At 46.9% G+C, this 20,988-nt stretch overlaps 1 protein-coding gene across 2 annotated transcripts in view; it reads right to left on the bottom strand.

Annotated features, from left to right (window-relative positions):
- GNAO1 (G protein subunit alpha o1) overlaps positions 1–20,988 on the bottom strand; it is a 141,078-nt gene that overhangs the window by 13,783 nt on the left and 106,307 nt on the right. The window contains exons 5-7 of one of the 2 annotated variants that reach the window (XM_054640749.2): positions 12,187–12,315; positions 11,350–11,479; positions 3,083–3,236 (exon numbers count right to left, since the gene is read on the bottom strand). In XM_054640749.2, the coding sequence (XP_054496724.1) occupies positions 3,083–3,236; positions 11,350–11,479; positions 12,187–12,315 (413 nt within the window). The remainder of the gene's footprint in view (positions 1–3,082; positions 3,237–11,349; positions 11,480–12,186; positions 12,316–20,988) is intronic. The other variant, XM_054640748.2, reaches the window with a different exon arrangement.

Raw genomic sequence — 20,988 nt, 5'->3', positions numbered from 1 at the left:
TTGGGTGCCTTTCTCTCCATGATGCTTTACTGATGGGAAATGCTGTTATTTGCTAGAGAGAAGCTTACTGGGGCTGGAGATGTGCTGTGGTGGAAGGCAGCTGCTCAGGGAAATCCCACTTGCACACACATGCACTGCTAGGGAAAGACACAAATTCTTGAAGATTATGGGACCTGAGAATAAGTGTGAAGTAAGAGAAGCAAAGTTTTTTCTGGGAGCAGATTCTTGCATGGAGAGCTGTGTAAAGAATCAGTTCCACATGCTGAGCACAAGCAGGAGGTTATTTTATGAACAGGAAGTTGGTTGTTCAAACACATGAGGATTTAGATGCTTGATTCTGTCTAGGAGAGCAGGGAATCACTAATGCTAGCTTGGTTTAAATCAAGCTGTGGATTCTACTGCTGCTTTACTAAGTATTGTGGATTAGTTAAAAGCATGAGTGAATTAAGGGGATGGAAATAGTGCTCCAGAAAACAGCAGGCAAATTTGTGGATGCAGTCTTCTAATAATTCCCTGTCAGCAGAACTAATGGACATCAGAAATTTCATTTCATTAAAAGCATTTTGTGGAACCTACTTGTGATGTTGAAAGTCTGCTTGTTCAGTTTATAGACTTTTATAAAATAATTCTTTTTAACTCTAGGGCAACATTCTAATAATGTTGCTTTTTCATGAGGCCACGAGGGTTTCATCCTGTGGGCTGTGGCCAGCAAAGCAGGGGTGAGCAGACTGAAGTGTGTGCTTGGGTCTAAAGCCTGGGCTGAATGTTAGCACAGCTAACTCATAATAGCATTGCTGAACACCTGGGGGTGAGATACCTCCTCACCTCAGATCCCCGTTGGATCAGTAAAAGAACTTTCAGCAGTCACACTTCCTGCCCTCTCTGATGACACAAGAGAGACAGGAGATCTATTGAGGGTCTCTGGTATTGTGAGAACTCCCAGCTTCCAGAAAAGCATCCTGAAGGAATTTAGAGCACCTTTTGGGTGCCCTGAGACTTGGGGAAAATTGGTTTGGTTCACCTGTGGCTGAAGGGCTCCAGACAGAAGCTTTGTTTCCCTCTGTTTAATCAGCCAAGAGCTTAGCTGCATGTGTATGAATGTCTGCCTCTCCCACTGGACTTCCCTCTTGGGCTGGGATAGCTTGGGAAGGAATAAATGAAATCACATTCCTTCTTGTTCTGTCTCTCTGACGTCAGGGCTTCTGTGAGAATGTTATTTCAGACTGAGGTTTCTGGGAGACAGCAGTGAAGATCTACAAAACCAGGTGCACAAAATATGATCAGGGAAGAGTGAGAGGTGAAGGTTTGCTCACTGAGAAAAGGGAAGGGAAGAGGCATGACAGAAACCATTCAGTATAGACAAGCACTGCTATAAAGAAGATGGTGATGAGCTGCTCTACAAGCCATCCAAAAGCAGCAATCTAATTTGCAACCAGGAAAATTCGGGGTAGGCATTATTGTGAGCTCAGCTGTAAAGACTGAAATTTCCATGATTAGATCTTTTCAGACAAATATGTTGGGAATCTGTTGGTTCTGTCTGGACCAAGCAGATGACTAGATGGCTGAAATGTGCTGGTGTGACAAACACCAAAATCTTCCCTGGAGAGGAAGCCTGCAGATGTTCTGAATTCAGCTGGAGTTGTTCAGCTCCATGGCCACAGACCATTCAGCCCAAAGCAGCAATGAGGGATCACTTTTGTCTATTCACGGTGAAAAATCAAGTGCTCAGAGATAAGAAGCTCTGGTTAATAATTTGTTGGCCTGCCCAGAACTGTGACACTCCTGGTGCTCCTGGTTCACAACTGTGTTTCCTGACAAAGAGATTGGCTTCCCTGTCTGTCGGCTTGATTCATCTGGATGTCTCCGGTGAGTTTAAATAATTCATGACGATGAAAGTTTATTTTTGTGCCATCTCAGAATGGTAATGAGGGTTTGTGGAAGCTGGGAGATGCAGAGGGAAGCAGCAGGGTGCAGCTGCAGCCTTTGCATGGGTGATGTGTTCCCATGATTAGTGGGTCAGATGCCAGGCAGGCAGCAGGAGCGGGGGCTTCTCGCACACTGCCCATCCCAGAGCCCCTGCTCTCAGCTCCACAGATCACCAAGGCCTCCTTCTCCCCAGCCAAGCTCAGAGCATAGCTCACTGTGGCTCTCCTCTGCCTGTACTATAGGTTAACAGGTGTGGGAAGATCAAATATGAAACACTTTGTTTTCTACCTGCATTTAACTGGAAGTGTTTTCATGTCCAGACGCTTGATCGGCAAACCTGAGAGCAAAACTGGGGACTCTTCAACTGCTGTGATGTATTGCTTGAGCTGAAGCAGCCAAGCTGTGAGACCTCCTGTCTGCATACTGGAGGGCTGATCATGGAATTATAGAATGGTTTGGGTTGGAAGGGATTTTTAAAGGTCATCTAATCTAACCCTGCTGCTGTGAGCAGGAACATCTTCAACCAGGTCAGGTTGCTGAGAGCCCCATCCAGCCTGGACATGAATGTTTCCAGGATCATGATAATTCTACAGCCCACAGTGCCTGGAAGTGGAGAAAGTGGCCAGGAACTGCAGAGGGATTCTTTCTGTGGCCATAAGGGAGCATGGTTGGATATGAAAGAACAAAACTGTACTCCAGCTGAGGATAACCTAACAAACCCCGTGTGTTGGTCTCCTGTCACCCATTTATAATGGTTACACTCACTGTACCTTTCTGAGAGACCTGCAAGAAGGTTCATGATCCTGTGTGACACAGGGAACCAGTGCACACGGGTTTGAGGAGTACACAGTGGCCCCAGAACTGCAGGTGCTGGCTTGGCATCAAACCCACTGATGAGGAGTAGATCACACACCTGAATCAGTGGTGGTGGCCCACCCTGGTGGGGGTCAAGTCATCCTCCTGCTTTAAGTAGACCATGGTGGGGGGGATGCTTTGGCACTTACTGAAGTAAAACCTGTAGTGAAACCAATGGGAGGGAGCTCTAGCTCTGCATCTTTAGCCTCCTTGCCTGCAATACACTACAGCATCAGCCTGGCTGGGGAGAGCTCTGTGGTCCCTTTGCTAAGCACTCCTGTACAGCCACATTTCTCATTACCTGTGTACTCAGGAAAGCAGATACTCAGTGGAGATTTCTTAATTTTTTCCTCAAATATGTCCTTCTTGTTTAGAAACAGGATGATAGATGTATCTGTGAACCACTTGTTGTTGCAGATGCTGTCAAAAAGCTTCAGAGACTCGTGCATGCGGTTCTGCAATAGAAAGGAAAGATCACATCAGGCCAAAGCCAGCGACCCAGGGATGTTCAACATGTAGGGAAATCTAAAACAACTAAATTAAGGAGGAAAGCAACAAAAAAGAAAATCTACAATATACATAATAAATTTATGTATACATACAGCTGAACATATACATACACAGATGCAATCCCTATTACATTTGACATACAATTAGTAACTTAAGGGCATTTAACAACACAGAGCTGTTTTGATTTTGCATAGCATTAATTTACAGGATCCCAGCTCATAGAAATCATCATGCACCATGCATGGATGGAGAATTATTTTTGCCCTTTGATCAGATTTATGTGTTGGTGTAGCTCATGCAGATTTTCTAAAATGTTTTCAATAATTTTTCTAAAATGTTTTTTCCACTTTCTTGAATGTGTGTGGCACACAACTGGTTACATTAACCAAGGACTGGTAGATCCTTGAATTAATCTAGAGTTGGAAGCAGACATCAAGGTGACATAATTTTGGAAATGACCTTGCCGTGACCTTTGACTGGTTTTGTTATTTTGTTTAGTGTTTTCTGTTGTTGCGCTTTTAATTTTTAAACTTTTTAGTTTTAGTTCTCTTGGAAGACGGCTCAACAGAAAGTGTCTCACAGAGAAGAAAAAAGTGAAAAAGGAAGAGAAAATAGTATAAAAAGGAAAAACATAACAAAGAACATCTAAGAACAACCAGACTAGAAGTCAGGCAGCTACCACTGGTGTTAGCTCATGCCTCTAGAAGAAGATTAGCAGAAGAGCCATACATCCAAATGTACGCACAACGGGAAGGCAGCTTTTTGGTTATAGGTCATGCAAAAAAGGACACGGAAAAGGAGAGAGATAAGAGAAATGGAAAAACCAGACCAGTTAGAGAGTTGCAAAGTCTGCCACATGGGGTTTATGGTGGTGGAAAGAGCTCACGGCAAAGTCAACCAAGTGTCATGTTCCCCGCTGCTTTCAACTCCCAATTCGGTTTTTCTTTTTTTTTTTTTTTTTTTCTCGGTTCAAGAGAAGCTTCATACCTGCCAAATTTGGTTGGTCTCTCAAATGCTCATTTTTTGGCCTTTGTTTGGCTAGATAAGGTCAGACGGCCGAGGAAAAGCTGTGGAGGTGCCGAGGCTGGCGACGTTTGGCGCCGAGGCCGACGCCGGAGCGCGCACGCCGGTCGCGTGGCCGTCTCTCAGCCGGGAGCCGGGGAGCGCAGAGAGCAGGCGCGGTGAGGATGAAGCACACCCAAGAGTCAGGGATTATCAAAGGCAAAGCATGGTACAGACCAGACCGGCTCCTCGGCTTTTCCAGCGGGATCTCCTTGGGACTGCACTCCCCAAACCCGCCAGTGTGCATAAGAAACCAGTTACAGCCATCACCACAGGGACACTGGAGAGAACAGGGCTGCACGAGAGGGTTTTTGGGGTGGGTGCAGCATGTCCTGTTCCCCCCAGCCCTGGATTTGGGGGTGTGGAGTGGTACCTGAGTCAGCCGGGGGCCTTCACCCCTCTCCCACTCCATTTCACACCTGTGCTGGCATAAAGTTGAGCCCAGCACTTCACTGATTAACACATTTCTTTTCATTGATATGCTTTAGCATCTACGGAAGGTTTTATATGGATAGAAGAAGCTCCATGGATGAAAGAAACATCTGATTCAGCCCAGAGTGAAACAGGACACATGGGATTTGCTGTGCCCTGTCTTGAACGACCACACATTTCCCCACCATTTGTATCGACACACGGGGACGACGCGATCACACACAAACGTAAAAATGCATTTGCTCATTGGGTCTCAGTTGCAACACGTTGCTTATCTGGATCACCCTGTGCCTGTGGGCTGGCTTTTGCTAACCCATTTGGTACTGGCTGCTGTGGGAGCTCCTGGAGCAATGCTCCCCTTTGCTACTTGTAGTGCCAAAATTGTAACCACATGGAAACCTGGTGTACAAAGGTTTTGTACAGGAGATCCTTGGATACCCAAAGCCTTTGGGAGGAGAGAATGAAGTGGAACGTGGTCAGGGGAACAGAAAGTGAATACAATTTTCCATTTTTTAAAGCAGGGTCCCTCAGAGAACATTTTAAATAACATTTTTATAATTCTTGCTGATTTAAATTAAAGTGTGGAGAAACATGGGAATGCTGCTTGTGGGCTAAACCCACAGCTCATGCACAGTAGCCATCAGCCACCTCGGCAGCCTCGTGCCATGGCCACCACACTGCACAGCCCTGGTAGAGAGCAGAAGGGTGAAACTGCTCTTCATGGCATGGGGAGCACCATGGGTGACATTGGGTTTGTCTAAGAAACAGAAGCTGAGTACTTCTGAGCTGGGCTTCATGGTTAAGTGAAGCCAACTTTTCTACAGTTGTACAACTAGGTACGGATCCTACAGAAGTCCTCCTACTTCTCTGATCCAGTTTGATCAATTTGCATTAGTTCCCAACAAATAGTGACTATTAGTGTTCAGTGGTGACCAGAATATAGAATCCCAGAATCATATACACACAGCACAAACCAATACATCCCACTTGAACAGGAGGGTTACACTGAATGACCTCTATTCCTTTCAGTTTCCAGAAACAAGGTCCAAAGATTCCTAAGGCTGTCTGACCTGGCTTTCTGATCTCTACATGTTGATTTTCCCTCCAGCTTTGCCAGTCAGACAAGTAAACATAATGAACTAATCTGCCAACTCATCCTTATTTGGGTGAGTAATGTTTTTGGTCTTAAAATCCACCTTTTCCTTCCCCACCACTAAAGAGAAGATGACATTATTCCAAAGCCGAAAGATGACATTATTCAAAAGACATAAATTCCTTTCTGTGTGCGGCAAAGGTGCAGAGCAATATTCTGGAGAGCAGGCACGGATGCTTCTGTTGTCATACCTGGATGCCATATGGGAAATGGTGTTGCATTCCAGGAGGGCTTCTGGGAGCCCATGCATGGACACAAGCTGTCCTGGTGCTGGCTAGCATCAGGTATCCTCACTATCTCCCTTTCCTTTCCCTCCCCAACTGTTACTGGTTCAATAGATGTTTGCAGGAGCCCTGCAACTGCTCAGGCAGACCCAGGTGCAGAGGCAAGGATGAGGAAGCAGTGTCTGGGTACCATGTGTAAAAGGACAGACTGCTGCTGAAGGAGGAATAAGAAGTTAAATCCCCCATATAATCCCCCTCCTCCCAGTAAATCCACAGTGGAAGATCAGTTTAGTCCCTTAGAACTTGGCTGGGGCCCCTTTCTGCTGTGATGGACCAGATGTGCCTATTCTGCTAGGAGGAACTAAAGATTATGCTCCTCATACTTTTAGGTGAAGTGACACAAATTATTTCACCTGCTTTTGGATCCATCATGCTGCTTTTTCTCACTTTATGTTGGGTCTCTTATTAAGGGAAGAGCTCTTCAGACATTGATTTCTTAATGTCACTTCCTATTTCAAAATCGGTATTTTAAATCCTTACACCGGCAAATATTTCGTACCCCAACAAGAAAAGTAGCCCCAAAAACCATGTTACATAGGAGTAACCACTCACCCATGCACATTCAAAGTCCAGTTAACTTCAGGACAAGAGACAGAATTGCTCATAGCTGAGATCAGATGTCATTGCACAGCCATCACTGATGTGAAGAGCAAACAGCTTTTCACTCAGTGTGAGGGAGAAAGGATGCTGCAGTCAAGACCCTGCCCAGGCAGAAACACACTTACAAAAAACATATTTTTTTTTACCAGAGCATGGGAGGAGACTTGGTGTTTTCTGCAACACCTGGTTGATTCAATATTTTCTGTTTTCCTTGGTGATTAAGTGCTAGCTGTCACATGAACTGTAAGGACACTGATGGTTTTCCTAAGCACAGCAACTCCATATTCCCCCTCCTGCTTATATTTCCTAAGATGTCCAAGCCACTTTGGCTTGCTTTGTCACTCCTAAGGCAATTTCTGAGCACTGAAATTCCATTTTCCTTGTCCAATGACAGCAGAGAGAGCACAGTAACCAGGTCATGCAGTGTGATCCAAACCAACAGGCCAACACTAATGCACCAAGAGTTACCAGCACAGAGCCTTCCACCCATCCCATCCTCAGCAACAGGGACACAAACAATGCTTGCATATCTTGCCTAGATATGGTTGACCTAAATATCTTAGCTTCAGAGGCAGCAATGTGCAGCATCAACATCTCCCTCTCTTGCCATGACTCCTTTGAATTTGTAAAGTAAAAAACCAGAGGATAGTCTCAGTTCCCATGGCAGGTCCCATTCCATTGCTGTTTTTAAAAAAATTCCATTAGGAATTCTGTTTAGAAAGAACAATGGAAATCTACCTTTGTGAATCATCTTCTCTAGTTTTACTGAGTGATATGACTGTCCCTCTCTCTTCCCAGATTACAGAGCTGAGGCTTTTCCTTCTGTAACTTCAGCTTATGAAACAAAAAGATCAGTCACAAATGAGACGAAACAGCCTTGTTATGCAAAGACATAATCCAGGGGAGGTGTTCTGCCAGTTAAAGCAGGATGTTCCCACTGTGTACAAATATGGCAGAGAGCCTGGCAGGTCCTTGTGAAGGACTTGGTAAAGGCACAGGCAGGTGTAATACCTTGAGGGCAGTGCCTTGTGTGTTGGATGGGCTGGGCAGAGGATACCATTTTGCCACATGAGCTCTGGCTTGGGATGTGGCTGGCAGCAATGGGACTGATGAAGGCATTGCTTGAATCTCTCTCATGCCTTGTTCCTCTCCCCTGGGAGCTGGGCACACAGGGACACAGTTTAGATTTGCCAACAGCAGCATAAGGTGTTGGAAGCAATAGGAGAAGTTGGATTCAGCAGTACTGGGAGTTTCTGTGAAAAGTGTGATCTTTATGGGTGTATGAGCCTAAAAATCACAGATGCAGAAAGTTTTCTTTATTTTCTTTATGTCTTTCTGATCTGGACATAGAGGAGTACTTGCTTTCCTCGACTCCTGCTGTGTGGCTCTTTGTGACAAGGAATTAGAGAGAAAATACATCCCTTATAAAAGACTGCCTGCCCTTAAGAAGCAGGGACAGCTTCAAACACAATGATCTTGTTTTAGCTGCTGCTGGAGGATGAGTGCTCAGTCTTTTGAAACAAAGAGCACAATAACCCACAGAACAACATTACAAGCATAGAGCTGGGTTTGAATTTTAAGGGCAGGGACAGGTCAGAGAGTGCTTCACCCAGCCTTGTTTAACCAGCTGTTTGGAAAGGATTCTCAATAAACCTGTTTGTGAGCTCTTTTTGGTGACACAAGCTGACCCTACACTTGTCCCACCTGGAGCTTACCAAGGTGAGCCTGTCCTGGTCCACGTGATGCTGACTGCATCAGAAATGCAGTTTCCTCCACCTGAAGTGTGGTTTGACTTACAGAAGTGCAAAAAGCACCTGTGAAATCTTGTGCTCGTTGACAACAGTGTGCTGAGTGCAGGAGGAAAAGCCATTCTCTATCTGCACCCCGATTTGGAAGGGGTTTTTTGGACCTGATATGCAGTCAGGTTCTTTCCCTCTCATGGCTCCATGCCAGCAATGAAAGCTCTCTCCAAGTCCTTTCATACTCATGGAGACATCTGTACAGCCCCCAAACCTTCAGTGGCTCAACACAGCTGCCAGTGTAGTAAGTGTCTCTAAAAAATGAAGCTGGAGGAGCAGCATCCAGCTCACTTTCTCAGCTGCCTCCTCTTTGTGTTTTCCAAGTGAGAAGCAATAGAAGCTGATTGACGTCATGCAAGCCGGCAGATGTGACGGATGCAGACAGCAAATCAGCTGACTGAGGAGGAGATGCTGCTGCTTTACTGCTGGGCTTTTGGGGAGGCACCACATTGCCAAGGAGGGGGCAAACGCCTGGGGGAAGTGTTTGCTTCCCCTTCAAATCACCTGGGAGGGGCCAGGGTCTGTGGGTGCCACGTTTTCCACCTGCCATTTGTGATGAGGATACAATAGGGCAGGCAAGATCCAACACCACTGTTTTTTCCTGTGCACTGGCCTTGCTCAGGGCTGTTTATTTGGGTTAGGCAGGGGCGTCCTGCCGGCGATGCCGAATGCTTTCGCCGTTTACGCCGAATGTGTAAATGAGCAGCAGCTGCCTCTGCCCTCCTGTTGCTCAGCATCCCCCAAAATGTGTTGTGAACAGGGACTGAAATAGCAAGCAAATGTCAGTGCTATGCCAGAGCTGCACCAGGCTGCTCTCCTGCTGCAAAGGGAAAGTTGGAGATGCACAAATCCCAGTTTCTGCAGTGTGGCACTTCAGGGGGCAGGCTGAGCTGGCTCTGGGGTGATGCTGGGTGAGGGACAATCACTGGCAGGGCTCTCCCCAGGAGAGATGCTTTAACCTCCAGTTCAGAGGAGCAGAGTAAAGGCTGACATTTAAAAAATGGCATTGGCATTCAGGCCTTTCCATTTTGTGCTCCATGGCTTTGAATCACAGGCTCTGACTTGTGTAGATGGGCACCCAAAGGTGACCTGAATTAAAAGCTGCCTTTGGCTTCACAATTTGGGTGTCACAATCCAAGCTATACTTACAGAGCACCTTGCTCTCTACTCATATCACAGCTTTGCTCCCTGCTCCTGGACCTTCCCTCTCCCTCTGTGTTCTTCTGTGTCTCCTGGTTGATTTTGCTGCCCAGCTGCAGAGCTCTATAGTGTTGAGCTAATGGCTGGATTTTTCAAATCATGTCAGGAGATTTTGGTTCCTTCCCAGTAAATCCTACTGGGCTGAGCATCCTTCAACGTATCAGGGCCAGGGTCAGAGGGAGGAGACAACTGGGGATTATAAATAGGTGGACATGACAGGATGTAGAGTGTCTCAGTCAGTCTGGAGGGAGACACAGTCATGATCACAGAATCACAAGGACCATCCAATCCAGCTCCTGGTTCTGCACAGAACAACCCCAAGAGTCACACCATGTGCCTGAGAGCATTGTCAAAATGCTTCTTGAATTCTGTCAGGCTTGGTGCTATGACCACTTCCCTGGTGAGCCTGTTCCAGTGCCTGACCACACTCTGGGTGAAGAACCTTTTCCTAATTTCCAGCCTAAACTTCTCCTTGACACAGCTTCATGCTATTACCAGTCCTGTGACTGGTAATGTTAATATCATCCAGAATTCTGGCATCAATATGATTCAAACAACCAGGTGATTTCATCAAAGAGTTTGCTAGAGCTCATAAACCTGGCTCAGAGGCTACAAACCACAGTCCCCCTCGTCTTTTTGGGACAACACAAATGTTTCCCTTGATTCCATCCTCATCCATAGCTTTCTGCAAGCCTGACATCTTTACCAGCAGGAGAATAAAAAGCCTCAGAAAGACAGAGCTGGCAGGAGCAAGCACTCCATGCTGCTGCTGCAGATGGGCACCAATGAAATCATTACTGAGTATGGCCTCCAATTCCTTTTCATTAGACAAATGTAACTGGGTGCCCACAGCAGTTGTCATTAGTCCCAAAAACATGCATCCCCATCATACTGAATGAATGGTCAGAATACAGCACTGAGTCTTACTGCATCCTTTTTTGTATATTCAATTCACTTGTATTAATTGCACTCTAATACCAGGGAGCACACAGGTTCTTACCAGGTTTATTTCCAGATGGTATTTTGAGCCTAATGTCACAGTGGGAATTCATAAAATCTCTTCTAGAGCAAATTACCTGAGGACTTAAACAGTTCCATTCTCACTAAGGAAAACGAATTTCTGTAGCCTGAAGAAGTAGGTTATATCCCTGGGCTGAGCTCCAGGCGTGCACTGCTGTCCTGCACCTCTGCACCATGGCCTGACTGCTTCCCTGTTTAAACAGGGATACACCCAGCTGTATCCTCTTGCTGGTTATAGGTTCCTGTAATGCATTTTGAGAACACAGGTTGGCTAGAAAGGAGAAGCAAACCCTCTGCCTTTACCAGTGTAGGGAAGCATTACCTGGGTATGCAGACTTCGTACCAAGGAATGTGAAGGAGGAGAGCTCTCCCCAGGATTTCAGAGGCAAGGGGACAAAAGCACATTACTGCAGCACCCCAGGGAGCATTCGGTGACCTCTGAGGAGTTGCTGGCTGTGCAGTGTCCCACACAGAGCTGCTGGGGCCTCCAGGACCCACTTAGACTCACCGTGGTTTCGTCTTCATGGAGCACCTGGTCGTAGCCGCTCAGCGCCACGCAGAAGATGATCGCTGTGACATCCTCAAAGCAGTGGATCCACTTCTTGCGCTCTGACCGCTGGCCCCCGACATCGAAGAGCCTGCAGCACAGGGGAGCATCATCACCACCCACTCCTGCCTAGCTGCCAGGGAACTTGAGCATTCTGGGCATTCTCTGACCACCTGGGTCCTGGGAGGCTCCAAACACAGAGCAGTGGGTCTTTCACTGCTAGCTTGGTATTCTCCTCCAGAGCCTGCAGCTGAGGAGAGCCAGGAGGAGCAGCTACAGCAGGGATGTGGGGACCTGTGGGAGAGCCTGAGCAGCATGCTGGGTCCCAAAGGGTCAGTGGGGGTGGAGACCACACACTCTTGACTTATATATGCTCTAAGTACTTTTGTGTGTGGCTTTCTGTCATTGTGCCCTCTTCTCTCTACTGCATGGCATCATGAGGGTCAATGTATTGTGTTAGCTACATGTGACTGACCCACTTAAGGGAAAAGATCTGGCCAAATATTTTTACATTTATGAGGTTTGATCAGATTTGGTGGTCAGTCTTGTATTATACATTCCAACAAAGAGGTGTTGTTTGGGTTAGAAGAAGCTGCCATGAGCTTCTATCGTACAGGCAGTGACTTTTAACACAGGATTGCCAAACTTTTCATATTGTTGACCCTCCAAAATGCTGTGTCTTCTGCAGTGGGAGCTGTCCATGCATTAAGCAGCAATTTAACAACTTCTTTAGGAACTATGGGGAAACCCTGTGATAAATAGTTGTTCTGAAAATTTACTGTACAATTTTAGACTAACCTGAAGTGGAGGTTTTTGAATGTGAAATGGGTTTCTACGATGCCAGTTGTTTTGACCCTGGTTCGGAGGATATCCTGCTCCGTGGGCTGGTAGTCTGCAGCTCCAATTCGATCTAAGCTGTCTAGGTAGCTAAGAGAAGAAGGGAAAAGAAAAAGAAAACAGCTAAGAATAAGACACACATTAATCTTTGTCAATCTCAGATGGATCCTTCAGCTTCCTATTAATCTTTTTCAATCTCATTTTTCATGGCTGAATGTATTGTAGCTAAAGCAAAAAAATATCCTATTCTGGGGAAAAACAAACCTCAGTAAGCTAAGCATAAAATCTGATAGGGAACTGAAAGCAGGAAATTAAGCATGGTGTGTTGTGGGTCCCGCCTGCAATCTGTGAAAATGCACAGTTTTAATATTAACTTGCTATTTTTATTCCCTGAGGAACAAGGGTCCAAATCAGTCCTTTGTGCTGGATTCTGTACACAAAACCTTTTTCTGCCAGGGTTTATTCAGATAAGAGGCTGCAGCATACAGGTCCTGCTCCCAGAACACACAGGTCGAGTCCCCTTTGGACATGCCTCTCTGTGCTGGAAGGGAGGGAGGGCCATGCCAGGCCTGGCTTTCAGTCAGCTCAGATGAAGGGAGATGAATCTGCACAGGTGAGTCACTGCTTCAGTTCAAAACCCAGCACAGGGCTGGGGCTGCACGAGATGCAGCTCTTGGAGAGAATCCAGGACTCAAATGGTGATAATCTGGGAGTACAAACTGGGGCTTTGGGGGAACAGACAGGAGATTCAACTTTCTCAAATTGTTGGACAATTTAAAATATGTAACTTTATTCTGCTTTGAGTTTAAAATCGATGAACACAGGCAATGCCTCCCTGGGCTAAAACTTGGGGTAGAAAGTCCTGTCTTTTGGCATGAAAGGTTTGTGTAGAGGAACCCAACATCTTTGCACATATGACCACAATCCAGTTTTCCATCCACATTCAAGACAATTTAAAAAACAATTTATAAAGAAAAGAGGAATTTGGATTACCATTTAATATGAATTATAAACACAGACCTGCATCACACAGCACACTCTTTCTCACCACCATTAAGCCAGCATGCAGACACTCCAGTTTCTCTTAAAAGGGGTTTGATGTGCATTACAGGTCATAAATGTCCACCTCTGGCCCCAGGAGCATCAATCTAATGCTCTGAGATGCTTTCAATATATTGTGAATATAACAGAGCATGTCTGTGCATGAACAGTGATCTTTTCCTTTGATCCCTGTGCCTGGATGTCACCCAGAGAGGCAGTGGGGCAGGAGGTGACCTGATGCTGGCAGGACAGGAGGGTACCTATTCAGGTGCCAGAAGATGGCAGCTTTGCCCAGTGCAACAGGCAGAGAATAAAAAGTAGTAAGAGGAGCTGCACAGTTGCAGAGAAGGAAAAGACTTTGTTGTCTCAGGTAAGAGTTTGCTGGTGAGTGTGAGATAGTGTGAGCTGGAACCATTCACTCAAGACAGCCATGATGTCTATGCTTGACTTTCAGTTTAGCTAAATGCAATTTTTTTAAAAAACAGAACATGGATTTAGTCCTGATGAGTTACCAAACCAACCCCCCTCATTTGCTTTGCTATAGCACATCCCATTTGGCCTGAACTTGGCCCTGACCTGCTGCTGGAGATTATATCCCTGCTGCATCCAAACCAGGAATGGCTTTCCATTTGTGCCCTGGAGGGAGTGCACTGAGCCAGAGCTCTGGAGCAGGACACCTGAGAGCTGGGGCTGTGCACTCTGCTACCCAACAAAACTCCCTGCCACTGCCTCTCATGCCTACCCCACAAGCCTGGAACAACAAACAGACAGCCAAACTCTACACTAAGGTCAAATACAATCCTCACCCTGCTCGTATAATGTATTTTCCCTACCCATCATGTTTATACTTTATTTTTCCTAAACAATTCCAAGAATCACGTCACCCAGAGGAAAGTATATAAGCTAAGCAGGCTTATTTTTGTTGTGCCCTTTTTCAAGCATTTAAAGGCATTGTGGTTTTGTGACAGATGCTCCTTTAATAACCCTGTGATGGGCACTGGATGGATGAATGGGGCTTCATTTGAAATCAGATCCTGGGCTGTGACGGCTGAAGCCACGATCACTCATCTATTCACAACTGGTGTCAACTGCTGTTATTTAAGAGACAGCTGCATCTCTTCACAGGGCCCTGCAGACTGAGGCAGCTCTGCAGTGCTGGTATTCAGAGACTCAGGCTCTTCTCTCTCCTCAGGAACTTCAAGGTGATATTAAAAAGCTGAGGTATAAGAGGGGAAATTTTCTTTTCCTCTTGAGGCTGCATTCTAAACCTGTTTAAATCTTTGGCTGCTCTACCCTAGAAAGGGGCTGGGGCAGTAGCAGATATTTTTCCCCCTGCACTTGGCTGCAGCTGAGCTGGACCCTGTTGGTGTGTGCAACCTGTGAAGCTCAGCTGGAGGAGTGTGCCATGGCATGGCTGCCACACTAACGCCCAGCTGTGGGAATGGGAGGATCAGCCAGGCTGCTGTTTGGATGCTGAGCTGATTTTAGCTGCTGCTTGTTCTCCTGGGTTCCTGCTGGAAGTATCTCTGAGGTTTCACTGAAGTGCTGGTGCTCCCTGCCCGTGCTGCTTGGAAGGACCTGCTGGTGTGAGCCTGAGCTGGGGGAGGATGGTGTACTTTGGGGGTGCCACCTCTTTGGGAACAGGGAAACCCAAGTGGGGACAAATTGCTACACATGGTTCTGGATGGCAGCACTGCTGGTACACCCTTTGAGCTGAAAATCTCAAGGCCAAACTGTTGTGAGAGATAATTAGTTGTCACAGCCAACAGGCTCTATGACACATAATCCCCTCAGAAGCTGGCATCTGTTTAACCAGCAGAAATAAGAGCACTTTGGAGGCCATGGAGTGAGAGCTCAGCTCCCCTTTCCACGTCAGTGGTGCTGGCACCAGAGCTCTTCCATTGCCCAGCTCCAGGGTTTGCACACTGGAGTGGAAGCATATCTGAAATGACACATCAGCTCTTATTTGCAGCCTGCCTTGCCCCGGGTTTGCAGGGGTTAAAAAAAGCTGAAGGAAGGTTAGAAGGTCTGTGAGTGCATGAGCAACCCTCTAGCATTTCTGCTCCTGAGCCAAGTAGTTCCATTACTGCTTATATCTTTTATTTTAAATGCTTTGTTTTGAAGCAGATTGCAGGTTTCTGAGTCACTCCCTATACCATGCTCAGGGAGGTGAAACCCAACTATTTTATGCTGCTAAAAGCAAAATGCAGACGAAATGGCAATTCACAAATACAGGGAGAGGAGATCATTGAACAGAGGCTAAGAAAGGCAGGAGCTCTATACAGGCTAGTTGACAGCAAATAGCTATACACAGTAGTATTGCCCCTTCATTTGCTGTTTCCAAAAGCACCTGGTAGCAGCACTGTTGGTGCCAGAGACACTGCATGGAGAAAAGGAACTTTTGTCCAGGTGTCCCATGGGAATGGCTCAGCAGCAGCAGCAGCCTACGTGCAGTGCGTGCACAGGGACCCCTCCTCAGGCTCTTGGCTACCACAGGAACCTTCTCCCAGGACTGTGCTGCCTATGCCAAAAGCTGCACTGGCTGCTTCCTTGGATGAAGAAGTGCAGCTGAGGTTGCAGGCTGTGGTCAAGGCTGGATACCTGTGGCAAAGCTTACACAGACGGACATTCACATCTACTGAGCTTAACGGCAGTAAGATGGTTAAAGGTCTGTTGGGTTTTTCTTGCTGTGAGGGTGACACCTTGGCAGTCTTTTTGCATCATCCAGCTGTCCCTGTGCACACCCAAGGTGCTCACACCGTGCTGATGCCACACTCACATCCTCAATGCTCAACGAGCTGCAATGCAGCAGCGGCCACAGCTGGGTCCTGCTCTGGGGCAGCTCTGCAGGGAGTGGGAGTTGGAGCTCCAGCTCCAGGAGCAAGCCTGGAGACAGCAGCATCTTCCCAGTGGCTCCTCCATCCGGGCTGTTCTGAGTTCTGGCCATGTCTCCTCTGTGGAGGAAAGGCCATGTGTGTGTGGGATACCCCAGCCTCGGTTTGTTGGCTTGTGTTGTGTTTGATGAGGAAGCAGATCCCCATTTGTCAACACACGCAGCTGAGTCACTGCTGGGTTATTTTGGACTCTGTGTACTAAGGCACTCGAGGGGCAGCTCCAACACTCTGTCCTGGCAAATGCAGAGTTTTTAATCAAGGTTGTCATGAGCAGGCTCCATGTCATCTAAATCTAAGCGATTATGTAAAGATGGCACTATCTGAACACTTGCTCATGGATGGAAGGCTGCCTGTATCTGATCTTATCTTCCACCTTATCTTCTTCCTTTCTTTCAATGATGAACACACAATTCAATGTATATTTAGCATTAAAACCATTTAGTATTTAGTGACCGTAGAGTAAGGGTAGGAGGATGAGCACTGGATTTAGGGAGTGTCAGTAGTGGCTCTACAACAGAGAGTAAACTCTTGCAGTTATCTCCTACCAGAGAGCAAAACCACGTGGGCACTGCTGCCTGAATGTGTGATACAGTCTGGTTTGTCTGCCCAGGGCAGCTGGTGCTGGGCAATTACCCAGAGGTCATGGAACCACGGTGTTTTTTCTGCAGACACTATGTCCAGTCAGATCTGCTATTATATTTGAGGGAAAGGGGAAAATCAAGCACAGCCCACTCTCAAAATCCAGCACCAATCCAGCACACATAGAGATGATGTCACAGGTGTCTTAAATAATTGTCAGTTATGAAAAGCTTGAAATGTTGCCAAGCAGTGGCATCGTGTCCCTCCAGGAATCAATCCTGTCTGAGGGCAGAGACCATGCAGAGCCCTCCTCTCCCCCTTGCAAGAGCCAGAAGGTGGCACACACTGTTCCTGAGGCATTTCCACGTGGGTTTTGGCAGGCAGGGAAAGGCCTTAGGGGATGAGTAACTCATCTGAGAGTAAGAATATTGTCTGGTGTTTTCTCAGTCCAGCCTAGAAAAGGAAGGTCTTGGGAATTTGCTCCTGGACTTTGGGTAATGTGTTTAGTGTTTCTGGCTGTGCTGCTCCATCAACCAATCCTGCTCCATGGCAATCACATGAATCACATGGCAAGCCCTGCTATCTTGCTGCTGCTCCTCATGATAAATCTCATCTCAGGTCCAACCAGATGAGGCACCAGCATGAAAACTCCCCAGCTTCCTTCCCCTAACTTAATCCAACCATTGAGATGTCACTTCTGGTGCCTGCTTCTTGCAGGCTGCTAACAGCTGGAGTGATGGTCACCAGGCTCAGGGATTACTGAGGTTACTTTCCTGAAAGAGCCTTGCTGGATGCCCTGGGTTTTCATTACTGTTCTCTGGGGAGTGAGGAGGATGGTCCCTGCTATTAAAGGCAGGTGCCAAATCTTGACAAAAAAGATGCTGCGTTCTGATGCATTTTTTATGGTTTTGGCCCTGCACTGAAGCAAGGCTGCACAGGGCTTGTACATCAAGATCAACTTGACAAGTTGATATTAATACTAATGATAGGCAGGAGGAGTGAATAAAAGCAGGTTGGCGTTTAGCTGTCCTACTTAGACTTGCAGTTTTCCAAGGCATGACTGGATCCAGAATAATTTTTAGCATCACATGTGGATGAGAAGAGTCACTAAATAGCAGCTGTGTAACAAAGGTACTTGAGGACATGAGGGGGCTCCAGGTGCAAGTGCTGGCTGGCCTTGCTCACAGGTGGTCAGCTCTGGCCATGTCTCTGCTCCTTACTGCTGGAATCAAAGGCCACTGTGTTATGGTTTGAGTTTGTCATCACAGAGCTCTGGCTGGGGGTGAGGTGGGCCTTGGAGGGAAAGCAAGCATGAGAAACTTACCCAGAAAGGATTTTGGGGTCCTGGGAAAGGAAATGTGGGCTTATCTTTCTGCATTGAAGCTTGAAAATTGGATGGGATGTAAGAGGGGATGAAAAAGGTATTTTTTGATATATCAGAGCCCTTACAAAAGAGAAAAACAACATGTCTGGGTCAGATCAATGACTCACCTAGCTTAGCTAGTGTCCAAGAGCAGATGTTAAGAGAAAAGTACAAATACAGGGCAAGCATGCAGTATTCAGCTTTTCCAGCCTCCAGCAGTTCATATGGATAACAGAGTTTCAAAGAAAAGCGTGATATCTTTATATTTATTACCCCTCAATGATTTTTCTTCCAGAAATTTGTCTAGGCACTTTTTGCAGCAATTTAAGCTTCTATCAACCACATCTGCAGCAAGGAATTTCCAAGCTCAGCTACCCTTGTCTGTGAACAAACTGCCTTTTTCCGGTTTTTAAACTGCCGTGTCAGAGTTTAACTTTGTTAATTTTTGAATGGGAACAGCTGTCCTCTCTCTCCTCTCTATCTCCCACTTTCTCTGTAGACATCTCTGAGACCTCCACAACATCCACTGTGCAGCATCTTTTCTCTGCTACCAAGACAGAGGCACTTTGGAGCCTTTTGTCATATAGAAAGGGGTTTTCCTCATGTCCCAAATCCTTTCTGAGATGGAGGAAGGAGGAAGCCATTGCGGCCTTGTTCTACAAGTGACCACCTGTTTTACAGTGCCTCAATCTGATGCTGTTTGCAGAACCAGGCACTGTAACACCAGGCCCCTGGGGTTGCTACACAGGGCAGATATGGTGACCACAGCCCACCAGCAGTGCTGTGATGCCTTTTAGCAGTGTCCTCATCTGGGCAGTGCCACTGTTTTATATAAAGTCTGTGATTTAAACTGTTGTTTAGCTGGCCACAAGGCACCTTTGTTTTATAAGCAGAGGATTTTGACAGGGGCTGGCTCTGTGTGAGCCCAGGATGACGCACGGCTCAGGCTGTGCAAGCTCCTCTCTCCTGGTGGCCCTGCACAGGGGTGTCCTCTGCACAGCAGGCACTGATCAAACTTGGGCTGAAGCAGAGGAAGGCTCAAAGCTCCAGCCTTGCTCCTGCTTTATGTAAGGCTCTGCTTCCTTCTGACACCCAGCTCTGAAGGACAGTAGCTGAGCTGGAAAAGGGATGAGGAATGGTGGGACTTGGAACCCTGGGAGTGAGCAGGATCTGTGCCTAAACCTTTATGCAACAGAGTCAGTGGGTTTGAAGCTTTTTTTCTTTGCTCCAGGACTGCTGTTATAAGCTGGCTGACAGTGGAGCTGATGGTTTTCTATACTGTAAAAAGAAGAAAGGAAAGAAAAGGAGGGGCTAAAAATAAGCCCCAGGGAGTTTGGGATAATGAAGGGCTTGTTCTGGGAAGGAGTCTTGCTCAGAGAATGCAGGCCCCGTGCTGCAGCAGGGCCCCTGGTGCATTCACAAGCATCTGCTGAGCCCAAACAGGGGAAAGACATCAACTAACCCAGTTTGCTGCATGCACAGCCCCCAGTGAGCACACCAGCACAGGCATGAAGGATTGCTTGCCCCAATGCTCCTTGCATTGCACAGCAGATATTCAATTTGGCCCCAAGGCCAAATGAGCTAATTACTCCAAATTACTCCAGCCCTGGAAAGCAGACAGCTGGGACCACAAATGAAACCAGTCCCACAGAGTTTAACCTTTTGATCAGCCGCTGGCCAGAGATATTCACTGGGGTGTGCACAAAGGCCTGGGACATCTATTTACACACTTGTTGGTGAAGCAGCATTAACATCTCCATTTCTAAGCTGGAAGAAAATAATTAGATATAGCTGCAGTGTTTTGTAGTGCTTGGTGTCTGTCTGCAGCAGGGATAGCACCAGTGAGGGATTTAGATCTAATGCTGCAAAGGAAAGCATCACTTAATGAGATCTGTGTTCTCATATCAGGTAGCTGGAGGATGCCCATGGCTGGATGATGGTGCAATTACGAGGAGTGGGGTAGGTCTGTCGGGAGCTGACTTCAATCAGGGGCCCCATTTATCCACTCACCCTGCTGAGGAAGATGCATTGCTGGTGATGGAGTGGGAATCATATCTCTGGATCTTCTCATCTGTCCATTTTCCTGGTCTATTAGCAAGCTATGGGGATTTCTGCTTTCAAATGTCATTTAAGCATCCCTGCCAAAAACCATGGGTACCAAAATTAGCCAGTGCTCTGCCATGGGCAGATGTGACTCATAGGTAGCAAAAGCAAAACCTGGAAATTTTACCCTTGGCTGCACTCTAAAAATATCTCAGTTATCCCAGACATGGGCAGATCTCTCGGGCGTGTAAAATCTGTGCTACGCAAATGGACTTTCTGGTCCTTCTCAGCAGCTGTCAGGCTGAGGCTCCTTCGAGAGCAGCTTTGCTTGTGGTATTGCAGCAGTTTGGTTTCAATCCAGGCTGGATCCAGAAGCAGAGACACGTAAGGAAAAATTCATGGAGTTTCTCATCCCTTTAGAAAATGTTCCGGTGAATTGTTGTCAGAGATTGTTTATAGAATATCAAAACAGCTCCATTGATCTCACCAGGAATGGCTGTCACCTGCTGGACCCCCATCTTTCCTTTCTCCCTCTTCTACTGGCATGAGCAACCTCAGAGATCTATCAGCACAGTCTTCTGTCACCACACACCCACTCCTGGGGTTAGGCTCCTGCAGCCCCCAGACAGTGGTTTGGGTTCTCCCAGGCCTCTGCAGGAGTGGGCTGATCCCTGTGCTCAGCTCAAGATGCATCAGGGACGTTTGCATGACAAAACTGATTTGGGATACTCTGTATGGAACAGCACAGCCACAAAGCTGCTGTGGCTTTGTGGGAGATGAGCTGAGCACACCACCTCAGAGGCATGTCCCTCCACAGGACTGGGAAAAGCTGTCTGCACTGGA

The sequence above is a fragment of the Agelaius phoeniceus genome, chromosome 12 (assembly GCF_051311805.1).
Source record: "Agelaius phoeniceus isolate bAgePho1 chromosome 12, bAgePho1.hap1, whole genome shotgun sequence".
Lineage (NCBI taxonomy): Eukaryota > Metazoa > Chordata > Aves > Passeriformes > Icteridae > Agelaius > Agelaius phoeniceus.
This window is presented reverse-complemented; position numbering and strand designations above follow the sequence as displayed.